The sequence below is a fragment of the Rhyacophila brunnea genome, unplaced genomic scaffold, assembly GCF_057557595.1.
Source record: "Rhyacophila brunnea isolate RB1 unplaced genomic scaffold, BYU_Rbru_1.0 scaffold_13, whole genome shotgun sequence".
In the NCBI taxonomy this organism is placed as follows: domain Eukaryota; kingdom Metazoa; phylum Arthropoda; class Insecta; order Trichoptera; family Rhyacophilidae; genus Rhyacophila; species Rhyacophila brunnea.
The window spans coordinates 22960718-22973753 of NW_028232785.1; the positions used below are offsets into that span (position 1 = coordinate 22960718).

At 35.4% G+C, this 13036-nt stretch overlaps 2 protein-coding genes across 2 annotated transcripts; both read right to left on the minus strand.

The window, feature by feature from the left end:
• Positions 1 to 1908: 1908 nt before the first annotated feature.
• LOC147076957 (uncharacterized) lies at positions 1909 to 3406 on the minus strand. The gene is made up of 2 exons (XM_085940952.1): positions 3024 to 3406; positions 1909 to 2939 (listed from the first exon to the last, which is right to left on the minus strand). The coding sequence occupies exons 1-2, from the start codon at positions 3196 to 3198 to the stop codon at positions 1909 to 1911; spliced, it is 1206 nt and encodes a 401-aa protein (XP_085797078.1). The 5' UTR covers positions 3199 to 3406.
• A 690-nt stretch (positions 3407 to 4096) lies between these two features.
• Positions 4097 to 12506, minus strand: LOC147076958 (uncharacterized). Its single transcript, XM_085940953.1, has 4 exons — positions 12330 to 12506; positions 10233 to 10586; positions 5109 to 5261; positions 4097 to 4117 (listed from the first exon to the last, which is right to left on the minus strand). The coding sequence occupies exons 1-4, from the start codon at positions 12504 to 12506 to the stop codon at positions 4097 to 4099; spliced, it is 705 nt and encodes a 234-aa protein (XP_085797079.1).
• Positions 12507 to 13036: the final 530 nt, after the last annotated feature.

A 13036-nucleotide genomic window follows, 5' to 3' on the forward strand; every position in this document is an offset into this window, starting at 1 on the left:
TTGCATTCTTATTCACATGGACGCGTTTGCACATTATTTAATTTAGTTTCGCGGGCACTTTGATAGTTTTCGATAACCGCGCGTGATTCGAGACGTAATAATCGGCAGGCGGGCGAATCCACGCGTCACTTTCCCGCCACCCGCGGTACACGGCAACGCGCCGCTTCGGTATTTTAGTGACACCCCCAGTCGTAGGTAGATTCCAACTGGCTTTATTTTTGAAAGGCATCTATTAATTTTGGCGGGTCCATTCTACGGAGGGGAAGGGCAGGGGGGCGCGGGTTATTCGAGAAATTTCTAACTCTGCTGGGGCGGTGGTCAGTATTCGAGGTCGCCTGAAATTTCTTAGAAAAACGAGCAGGTATTCAGCCCTGTTCTCGCCTGTCGAAATGCGTTGTAACAATGTCATTTCGTACATCAGAGGAGACGAACCATTATTAGTGGCTGTTTGATTAGGTTGCGGATTTGGAATTTGAAACTGCGGACCAAGGGTTTTTTCGTCTGGTGACACTAGGTACACACTTAATAGCTACTAAATCGTTTTTAGATTATTATTATTATTCTGTGTTGATATTCGCAACGACATGATATTTTCAAAATGACAAAAGTGCATAGGTACATATTAATTGTTTTTATCTAGGCTCCGCGCAGAATATGTGCGTCAAAACCTGTTGATTGCTTGCAAATTCGAATACTGTAGGTATTTCGCAAATTGACTTGTGACATTATATTATATTGTGGCCCAGCTCAAGTTGTTGAGAGAACCCAGGGTGTCAAAATAAATAAAATTTAGGAAAAGTGTTCTGAGTAAGTAGCACAGTTTAAAGAAATAAATAAAACTCACACATTGTTTACACATTCTATTGTTTTAATTTATTAATTATAATTTACAATTCATTTATAACCACTGAATCGTAATAGTCACTTCTTATCTCGTCACTTATATTCTGCTTAATTTGTAATAGATATGTTTCTTAGTTCTTTCTTAATCGCTATATCTTTTTAATTTTATTTTTTTAGATTGCTTTACGTCACTTTTTTAGTATCGAGTTGTAAATAGTAAAATTATCCAACAAAAAGGGTCTCTATTGAAGTGCCGCTGGTTTAATGATCGTCTGTCAGGACGACACTTAAAATTTTGGTTGTTATTAATTAATTTTATAAATTTAAAAATTGCCTCTTCATAAGTGCCAGCTATTCATACTACAAACTACGCGAGAAGTGTGTACGACACAGCCTCCGATTCGATGGATACGTTTTCCGCAAGATTGACTTTACGACTTTCAGCTATTTTAATACGAAATTCTTCACACAAAGTGACGTGGATATTGGCTGTTTTTATCGGCAGGCTGACTGACGTTTTCCGATAGTCAGGGGTTTTTATAAGATGTCTCTAAGACTTGTTTTTGTCATTCTGTTAAATGAATGAACGCATATCGATAACCGCTACTAACACATTGTGTTGTCTTATGAGAATTCGGAATGTGAGACGAGGAGGGGTTAGGTTAAACAACTCAGTGTGTTTAATTATCACATTTATCAGCGGTTTATCACCTGTATGTCTAATTTTATGTCTTTTGAGTTGAATATTTGCAGATTTTTAAAAAAAAAACTCACATTGTATTGAGTGGTTTTTCACCAGGATGTCTCACTTTATGTCTTATAGATCATTAATTAGTATAAATTTTTTAAAACACACATCGCATTGAGGTGACAATATATGTTTTTTTAGATAACCACTAAGCATGATTTTTTTTAAAACTCACATGCCATCAGTGTATATTATTTTATATCATTCGAGAACATTATTTTTTATATTTTTTTTAAAACACATATCGCATCGCAAGTATGTGACATTTTATGTATTGCGAGATAACTACTATGCATGATTTTTTAACAAACATCGCATTATTGTGGTTTTTCACCAATGTGGGTCATTTTATGTCTTTTCAAATTACTAGAATTTATGAATTTTTTTAAACACACATTGCATTGATATGGTTTTTCACCAGTGTGTGTACGTTTATGTAACTTGAGACTATTAACATGCAGAAATTTCATAAAACACACAGCGCATTGGTGTGGCTTTTCACCAGTATGCGTCATTTTATGTTCCTTGAGATGACTTATTGTCGTGAATTTTTTTAAACACACATTGCATAGATGTGGTTTTTCAACAATGTGGGTCATTTTATGTCTTTTCAATTTACTAGAATTAATGAATTTTTTTAAACACACATTGCATTGATATGGTTTTTCACCAGTGTGTGTTAGTTTATGTAACTTGAGACTATTAACATGCAGAAATTTCATAAAACACACAGCGCATTGATGTGGCTTTTCACCAGTGTGCGTCATTTTATGTGTTTTGAGAGAGCTAATCGACATGATTTTTTTTAAACACACATCGCATTGATATGGCTTTTCACCAGTATGCGTCATTTTATGTACTCTGAGTTGATTATTTCGCATGAATTTTTTTAAACACACGTCGCACTGATGTGGTTTTTCACCAGTATGATACTTTTTATGTATTTCGAGATAACTACGAAGCATGAATTTTTTGAAACACACATCGCATTGATGTGGCTTTTCACCAGTATGCGTCATTTTATGTACTTTGAGTTGATTATTTCGGATGAATTTTTTTAAACACACATCGCACTGATGTGGTTTTTCACTAGTATGATACTTTTTATGTATTTCGAGATAACCACTATCCATGAATTTTTTTAAACAAACATCGCATTGATATGGCTTTTCACCAGTATGTGTCATTTTGTGTACTTTAAGTTTACTATGTTGGATGAATTTTTTGAAACAAACATCGCATTGATGTGGCTTTTCACCAGTATGCGTCATTTTATGTACTCCGAGTTGATTATTTCGCATGAATCTTTTTAAACACACATCGCACTGATATGGCTTTTCACCAGTATGTAACATTTTATGTATTTTGAGATAACCACTTTGCTTGAATTTTTTATAACAAACATCGCACTGATTTGGTTTTTCATCAGTATGTGTCATTTTATGAGCCTTGAGAGTACTAATTCTCGTGAATTTTTTAAGACACACATCGCATTGATGTGGCTTTTCACCAGTATGTGTCATTTTATGTATTTTGAGATCACTACTTTGTATGAATTTTTTAAAACACACATCGCACTGATGTAGTTTTTTACTATTATATAGCATGTGATCATCACGCTGCAAGATTTTATTTGTGCGAATATTGCATGTATTTAATTGATCCCCAATATGCGTCTTAGATGACTTAAATTGCTGAGACTTCTTGCATGAAACGCAGTGACTATTTAGATGATATGCAGATTCAAATACTCCACAACAATTATGGCAAATAAAGTTACGTGGAAAATATGTAACTCTTCTCAACTTAATTCGAACCACCTTTGGCATGCATAATTTATGAACTTCTTGTTCATCGATAGTTATTTCCGAATGCTGTATCATTATTTTTTTGTATCTATTGATTGCATGTGCTATTTTGTTGTTGCACGGGGTATTGTCAACCGTTTTATTTCGAACGATGTCCAGTGGTTTATTCCGATGAACTGCGAAACAATTCTGGGTAGAAATCTACAAAAAGAATAGGAATGTTATATTTAAAGCAATAGTAGCAATAGCAATAAACGAAATATAATATGATCCTAATATAGCATTGATCCTTTTGTTTTTTGAAAGTTAATTGTTGTAAATGTGTTGTTTTTGTCAACCGACATGTTACACTGCGCTCACTTTTTGACATTTATGATTAGTGCATATACCTGGTCTGGCAAATCATTATGAATAGAACCACGCATGAGCGTAAATAAATTATTAAAATTTACTTAGAAAACCTGTCGTCGATTTACGCAACGTATAACTGCATTTTATCGCAAAAATCCGTTTAGCGATGAGGCATATTTTTGGTTAACGGGTTTATAAATAAGGAAAAATGCCACATATGCAATGAGGGCAATTCACAAGACTCCATTAACTATATCAAAAAAATCCACCCTTTAGTGCGGTTTACTCGCTAGTGGCATCATCGCGATATGTTTCTTTAAAAGTCGGGCCAAAGTTCGTGTAACGTTCAACAGAGGTCGTTGTCGAACTGTAATCAATATATATTTTTTGAAATAATATGGATTCATCCGAAAGAACAGTGATTTAAACACGGTGGGCGCGCTATGTGCCATACGACGACCGGAATTTTGAAATCTTTGGATTATTTCATGTTGAGCATTGTGAATTCACTAATTTATGCTGATAAACAACAATTGACACTTTGGAAGGCAACAGTGTTCGAAAAAAAGAAGTCTAAATTGAGTGCCTAGAATTTGGTCCGTTTGTTTTCAACAAGATAATGCGGTGGTCATACGCCCGAAATCAATTTCAGATATCAATGCCATTCAGGTATCGACTTTTTTCCAATACTATATCGCAGGGGGGGCAAACTACGGCCCGCGGTCTGCATGTGGCCCGCCGGCTATTTTTGTGCGGCCCGATATCATTAATTGTACTCCTGATAACGAATAGCTTTTTTATATTTTTTTGAAAAATATTGACAATAGATTAAAATCTGTTTAGTAATAGTACGCGAACCATTTTCAATAGATAATGATAGTGTACCGACAGAGCTACAACTTGAGATTATTGATCTGCAGTATGACACTGATTTAAGAGAATTGCTTCAAATTTTGCAATGGCCTTAATTCAGACAAATTCGACCAACGTAAAGATTATGCAAGAAAAATGTTCGTTATTTTTGGATCAACCTATATATGTAAACAAACATTTTCGATCATGAACTCGAATATAAATTCTGTAAGATCAAATGTCTTCGATGTCCATGTACAAGCAGTTTTGAGAATATCAACTACAAAATTAACACCTGAATTTTAAAAAAAAGTTTCATTCTTCCAATTAATTTTTTTGTATTGTTTATTTTCGTGAAAATAAATAGTGTATATTTAAAAATGGTATTTTACTTGCGGCTTGCCGCTCATTTAAAATTCTTGAATTTGGCCCTCCAACCAAAAAGTTTGCCCCCCCCTGCTCTATCGGGCTTGAGAAAAACCTTTTTTATAATTAATTGAACGTACCTGATTTAATAGCATGTAATATGGAACAGAGCAGCCTGGTTGAGGATTCTCAATATTGATTTGGTGTATTGTGTTCCCAACAAATTCTTCTTTGATGACGATTTCCTCATCATTATTTTCAGACTTTATATTCATCAGGTCGTTTTCAGGATTCTGAAAATAACAACAATATTATATTGTAACAGTATCACCATTATGGTCAGCCAGAAAGGCTGCACTTCTGTCTGCTATCAGTGGCCGCCAATGTCTTACGTTCTTACTAAGGCAGGTGAATGTATAATCATCGAACGAAATTCCGTCCCAATGCCATGTCATAAGTTTAGCTGCATCACATCGCATACTTTTGTACGTATTAAACACCGGCCAGACTTTCGCAAAGCGACTCAACTGCCAACAAAGCCAATACCGCATTCCATCCATAAAAATTGACAAGAAATGCTACAAATTTCGTTGTGGAGTCCACGGATCCTTAAGAATCCAAAGTATCTTTTCTGAAGCTGACTTTTCATCAACAATTTCATGGAGTGAGTATTTTTCTCCGAAATCAGGACAGCGAGACAGAATAGAGATAGCAATGACAGACAAAAATATTCAGTTGTAACCAGAAAATAGGAAGGACGTTTTCATTGATATCATAAAGACAAATACAGACTTGAAACCCTCAAATAGCCGAGTGAGACAAGGTCTCAGAACTTTACAAAAAAGTTTTTGCAAAATATTAATATCAAGATAATATTATACTAAATATGGTTATGCGGCAAAATTTAGGATCAACACATTCACTTGGTACAAAACAAAATCTAAAAAGCTTTGTCTATTCTCTCCTCATTTCGTGGTAGGTACTTATTTCATTAAGTCTAAAATTTGTTTCCCAAACTATGTTCCGGCATATTCCAAGATATTAAACTGTATATTAATACTTAATAATATAATAAATAATCATTAGATTACATTACAAATAAAGAGATAGGCTGGGAGAAGTGTATTGATATTTGTACAGATGGTGCTCGATCAATGGTAGGAAAGATGAAAAGTATTGTATCACGTATCCAGAAAGTAGCTACAAGAGCCACCAGCATTCATTGTGTTTTGTATAGGCAATCACTGGTGACTAAAAAAATCCACAAATTTAAAAAATGTTATTGATGAAGCCGTAAAAGTAATAAATTAATTATGTAAAATCAAGCCCACTTCAATCCAGATTATTTTAAAAAATTACGATGTAATGGGTAGTGGACACAAAGCACTTTTATTACATACTGAAGTGAGATGGCTATCCAGAGAAAAATCACTATTAAGACTTTATGAACTTCGAAGGGAGTTATTGGTCTTCTTGAAAGAACAAAATAATTCAGGACAAAGTTTTAACAAATCCTTCATGGTTGATAAAACTTGCATATCTGGAAGATATTTTTACCAAGTGCAATGAAGTTATTACAAGGGAAATGTATTACAACTTCTAATACAAGAGATAAAATTGCATCTTTTGATAAAAACATATAAATTTGGATTTCATCAATTGAATCTAATAACTTTCGATTGTTTTCCTGCCTTAGATAAATGTTTGAATGAATTAAATTCTAATGTAGATGAAGAAGTGTCCAAGGTAATTTTATAACACCTACATAACATGAAAACAACTGTTGCAATATTTTCAGAAAACTAGTAAGGACGATTCCTGGGTTTGGAATCCATTTTCCGAGACAGCTAAACCAGTAGGCTAAAGGGGGGACGTGCGTACGTGTTTGAACATGTACCGTTTTTTAAAAAAATATTTTTTTTTCAGTTAAGTTCAAACACGCGCGTTAACATGATCTTACTCCCTACTTAATTTATCGTTTGTAAATTTATGGCAACGGCCGTATGTTGTAGCTTAGCCACTGGGCCACAAAATACTACCTTATTTTTAGGTCAATAATTATTATAAAGCAAACATTATTCGTAGGATGTTTATCATATTTGAATGGTCAAAAACATAGCTTAAAATCAGTTTCTTTAGAATTATCTTTAAATTTGTTAATCGTGCCCATTTTTTAATAATAAAATGCCTAATTTTTGTCAAATTTGGGATCACAAAGAATATTAAATTTATTTTTTTATCGTAAATATGTCACTATATAATGTTATCATTAATTTTACGAATGGTTTTAGTAAGAAAAGTGGAAAAATCGTCGGCACCAGTAACAGTTGGTACATATGACCTCTGCTCTGTTATAGAACTGGATGTCAAAGGAATAGGTAAACCAACACAGTTCATGGCATCCGCTAAATCAAAAGAGCTCGTAAAACAACGACCTATACAGATAGGTGCAAAGATGAGAATAGAGCAGGATCAGCTCTCGTGATACCAGAAGTAGGTTTAAACAAGAGCTGGAAGATAAGCCAAGCAATACCTTTAATAACTGTGGAGCTAATCGCGAAACATCGATAGTTTCTCTGCTGAACCAGCTGTCATATAAGCAGACTCCAAAAGCGCTTCACAACAATTTACCGCAGCTACTCGCTCACATAACTGTAAAAGCATAGCATACCACATCCTTGGCCAGATCGAGGCCAAGAAAAATAGAGGAGGGGACCTATGCCTTCAATGGATGTCATCGCACATGAGTACTTATTGAGGGCAATGATAGCGCGGGTAATCTGGCAAAGGAAGCTGGCCAAACAGGGATGCATTATCAGTGGGAACCAGAAAACCTGAACTGGAATGAGGCCATAAAGATAATACGCCAAAGCATGTGGATAGATTTTTAGCACAGGGCAATCCTAAAAAGGGCAAAATGGAGTAAGTCCATTGTACCATCCCCACGTTCGATGCCCTGGTTTCTCCAAAGAGTAATGAGCTAAAGCTGATACCGAGGCTAAGAACGGGACACACAGTGGGTAAGAGATGTGATGTCCTCGTGGGAAAAAGCGATTTGCAGCTCTGCGATGAATGTGATGTTTTGGAGGGCATTGTACATATAGCAGTACAATGCCCTAAATATGAACAACACAGAGTTCAGCTGCGAATTGCGGATATCTTTGAGAATTTTGACGAATTGAAAGGTACCCTGGAGGTGGGCAGGACGGAAGAGCTTGGTAGAATAATTATTGTAAAGTTCTTTGAATGAATAATTGGAGTGAGGGCCTGGTCGGCGAACCTCTTCTGGATGAGACGAGGCGATATGATAGCGGGTCGCAGTCAAAGCCTCGGTAAAATCATAAAGTATATGACTATATTGTGTTGTTTTATTTCTCAGGAACTTATTCATTAAGTATCTGATGTTGTGAAAGAAATTGTTTGAAATTAAGTATATAAACGTATTTAAAACAAAATTAAAGCTGTTGGAGTCAGGGAATTAGAATTAATGGAGAAATAAGAGCGTGGAGAAACAGGCAACCGAATTCGAGTATGGGAGAGAATGGGATAAACTTAAACATGTGTTAAGAATACGCATGTCTTTCGTTCTGACAACTGCTCACACACTATTTCTCGTCTATGAATAGTTCATTTTTGTAGGTCACTCACACATTCGACACCCTGCGTCAAAATATAGTGCATTAGACAATAGCCTATCGGAATTGTATTTATTAATCTGATCTGTGGTTAAATAGTAATGCCTCCAAGCATTAAAAACATTAGTAAAAACGCTAAACGCTAGATGCCTATCGAAAAATGCTATATCTGGTAAGAAAAATGCTAAGTTCCCAACGCTACGCTACCAATTATAGAGTTTGTCAAACTGACTACATAGTATTATTGGCATGTAGTGTAAACGCATTTACATATAATAACGGCATGGATTCTAAATGACAATGCCACTGTCATAGATTAGTTTGCCACATTATATTCGATTACGTTCGTAAACGCTACAGCATAATGCCAGCGCTCCATTGGCGAGCCAAAAGTCCGAGGACAATAAATCGTTCGATTTGTCAACGAACGAATAAAAAGTCGACCTTTCAAAACTCAAAAGTTGTGATTATCGTAAAGTCTTCCGACAATCCGATAATTTTGTGTTATTTATATGTAAACTTGCATAAAATAATATAGCAGTGAAAACAACACAAGTTTTACGTTTAATTTTATGAAGTTCATAAATGCAAATAAAAAAAATAATTGGTAAATCTCTCATTTTCTAATATGTCAATTGACAAATTATTCAGTGAAAAAGTTTTAAAAAATTACAGATTTTTTTTCGGTCCGAATGATCGCGGAATTATTTCAAATCTAATTTGTATAGTGCTGGACGGATGAAGTCTGGCAACTCGGAGAGTAAAATACCAAACATGTTTGAAATTCAGCGAACCTGGTTTGCAGAAGAAAAAGTCCGCAGATCTGGGGTTCTCCACGCGAAAAAAAAGTGCAAAGACTGTAAAACGTCTGACTTGCGTGCGCCGGCTTAAATGAGCGGATTAGCGGAGCGCTGGCTTAAATTATGTAATATCATAGCCAACCTAACGCACTACGCATAGGTACATATTTATGACACATTGTCATTCGTAGATTAAAGGAAAAAAAAATATTTTTGGCGGGCCAAAACTGACGGCTGTTTTGAGTAAAGACCTTTTTAGATACCTATACGTATCAAAAGATGACAATATACAATACATTATAATATAGGTACCTAACAACAATTGGTTGGGCCATTTATATTCCCATTCCACTCCTTATCTCCTCACCCACCTCCTAATCACCAGTGTTATTGTCACCAGACAATCAATAAGCAATTAAGAATCATGAGAGACGGTGTTACAAAGAACATTCAGTTGCGTCTCGATAGCGGGCGTAAGCGGGCTTCTAATAGCTTTCTGTCGCTTAAGGATTGACTCAATATATACAGACTCATTCAGAATCTACCATCATCATTCATACACCCTCACATATAATCCATAAAACTGTGTCGCAAAGTGCGTGAGTATACGAACCGGGTGACCCTAAATAACAATACCGCGCGAGTGGAAGTTGACACCAAACCATGGAGTCATCATACATCATCACAAAGGTCAGTGTCTGGCATTTTGTTCCATCACCCCCACCCCTAGATCAGACTTCCTCAATTTCCCTCAAACTAATTACAGTCCACTTAAAAAGCTCAACCAACAATAATCAAATGAGAACGTGTGAATATATGAGGTACCTACCTTTGAATCACTGTCAAACGTCGACGCATTTTGAAACAAGAGACTGCTCTCATCGACGGCTTGTGCGCATGGATATGCCACTTCATCGAAAGTCAGCGACGCATCGTGCACACTTTTATGATACTTCAAAACGTTCGCTGATGGAAAAAAGATATAACACACGTTGCAAACAAAGTTTCTATCGAAAAATGAAGCTCTGTTCAACCTCAGGCGGACTTCTTTCGTAGAAGCAAGCGCTATTTCTTTTTTGATGTCCAGCTCTTGAACTTCAATTTCACCAAACGACTGTGCGGATTGTCTCTCGGAGATATCAGGTGCTATTAAACCATCCATGTCGCGGTTTACAAACGGAATCTGTCAAGAAATAAAATACAAACATATATCAATCGAAACATTAAAAAATAATTACAAGATAAAAAGAACTTTTTATATACTTACGTTTTTAAATTTTCTGTTGAATCATATAAACTTGACTTAAATAGCTTAAACGATCAAAAAAATTTGTACTTGATAGAAATATCACTAAAAGGTCATTTTGACATTATTATCATAGGTAATGATTTCCATAGTGACGCACGTATATATTAATAATTTAGTTACTAGTACCCCTGATCCCTTGCAACCAAATAATGGTGTCGAAATAACTTATCATACAAAACAGAATTAACTGAAAATGAATTCAATTCTACTTAAAGATGGCTAAAAGTATTAATAAAAATGCATTGGCATCGTGTTCTGATATATTCTAAAAGTTTCAAATGTCTAGCTAGTCGGAAAGTTGGTTAAAAATCGATTGCAAAATTTGTACCGGACAAAGAACCACCGGACAAATAAGAATACGAGCTAAGAAAAACGTTGCAATCAATGGAAAGTTACCCGACTATGACCACCCAGGTGTTAAGTATTCACAATTATATAGGCACGTCAATGAGGTTTGATATTGTCGCTGCGCTCATGGAGACACCCTTTCAGTCCACATTCAGTAGGAGCGCACTTGCATCATGGCGATATAAAATGTCGTTGGCTGAAAACATTTTCTAACTAATCTGCAGACACCAATTGGCTGAATACCGCCTACTACTATTACGTCGACCAATAAACGGCTGCGAAAGCTTCACAAACTGACTGAAATTGTGTACGCATAAGTCAGTTGAAGTCTACTCCCCGATAGCCATTCTGATGGTTAGTGTTCGACAGGTCCATTCGGGAGTTCTGAATGAACAATATTATTATTATGCTTATCGCAATGATTTTGTATTTTTTTAATGATGAAAAGGTTGGGTACCTACCTTTTTGCATTTGACATTACCTACCGATAAACTGTTAGCCCTTAGCTCGAACGATAAAACAATAATTATTATCCTTGTGTTACGACAATATTCACAGATTCAAATACATATATGGAGTGAAAGTCGTAACTCGCAACGATTGCCAAGTCTACATTCGGAACTTTTCGTGCGTCTCACGAATTGAACACAGGGCATGCGTTATCGGCTCTCAAATCGGTTTGAAAACGGCCGCCATTTTGTGATGAAAGAACTAGCGCACTGCTATCCGACCGGCTTGGATTTCTATTCAATACCCCAGCAGCTTCGTATTTCTTCGGTATGATTCGGGTGGTTCGTGCAGTTTCTTGTCAATAAATATATTTATTTGAGTCTATTGGTAGTCAATATTAAGAATAGTTGATCATATTTGATGCATATTAGTATTGAAATATTACGATTTTTTTGCAAAATGTCGTCTAAAATGATGATAACTAAATGTGGACCCTAGCTATTGTCGCCGAACACAGCGGCGATAAAATCTTTTGCACTAACTGCTAAATAAAAATATATCATATACAGACATCGTTTGCACACTGAAAGTCTTTAATTATTGATAAAAATAATACCTACCTACTCAATTTATTATGGTTGATAGTGTTAATACGATGTAGGTAAATAGGTACTGTGTCACTTGACTGTCCAGCAATGGAATACTAGCAATTTATTGTTGATAAAATTGGATAATAGTCGTGCTCACTTTCATTTAGATTGCGCATTTGTTAACAAACTTATGTATACCCTCGCCTAAACAAATTAGGAATCTACCTACCTCTTTTAAGTGGATACTTTCGAAGTCGTCATCGATATTTTCTTGTTTGACTAACACGTCATATCGACCCTTTCTTTTGAAGTGATTTTCGTCAATCCTTTGGTATGCACCGTCGCCGATTACCTCCGCCGTTTCGTCAACCAATATTTCATCCTTAATTTCGGTTTTTACTTCCATTTTATGCTGTATTTAATAACAATATCAGCTGTCAATCGCTCAATGTCATCTAACATCGAGTTTCACAGCTACATACCAGTGCTGCCACCTTTTAATTTCGCAATCCAAGCAATAGTGATTCAACAAATAAAAATTATAAAATGAAAATTTAAAAAAAAAAAAATTCGAGACCCTTTTATATTTAGGTACATATTAAGACAAAAGGAGGTAGTATCCAGTGCTTTTTTAATTCTTTCTAAGAACTTTTTTCTCGGCTTGCCAAATTTCACAGCATCAATCATTTTTATTAGGGAACATTCGAGATTTTAGGTACCTAACTACCTTTACCGAATTTATAAATATCGAAATTTTATCTTTCAGATAAAAATACGTTTTTACCGATTTTCAAAATTGTAGGTAAGGTAAATGTACCGGTAGTTGACTTTTTTTAAAATATAAGAAACGTAGACGCGGGATTGCTCTAAATTGTAAAGTTCAGACAAGTAGAGCCATCTGTGGACGGATTGAGGAACTAACGCATCACCATATTA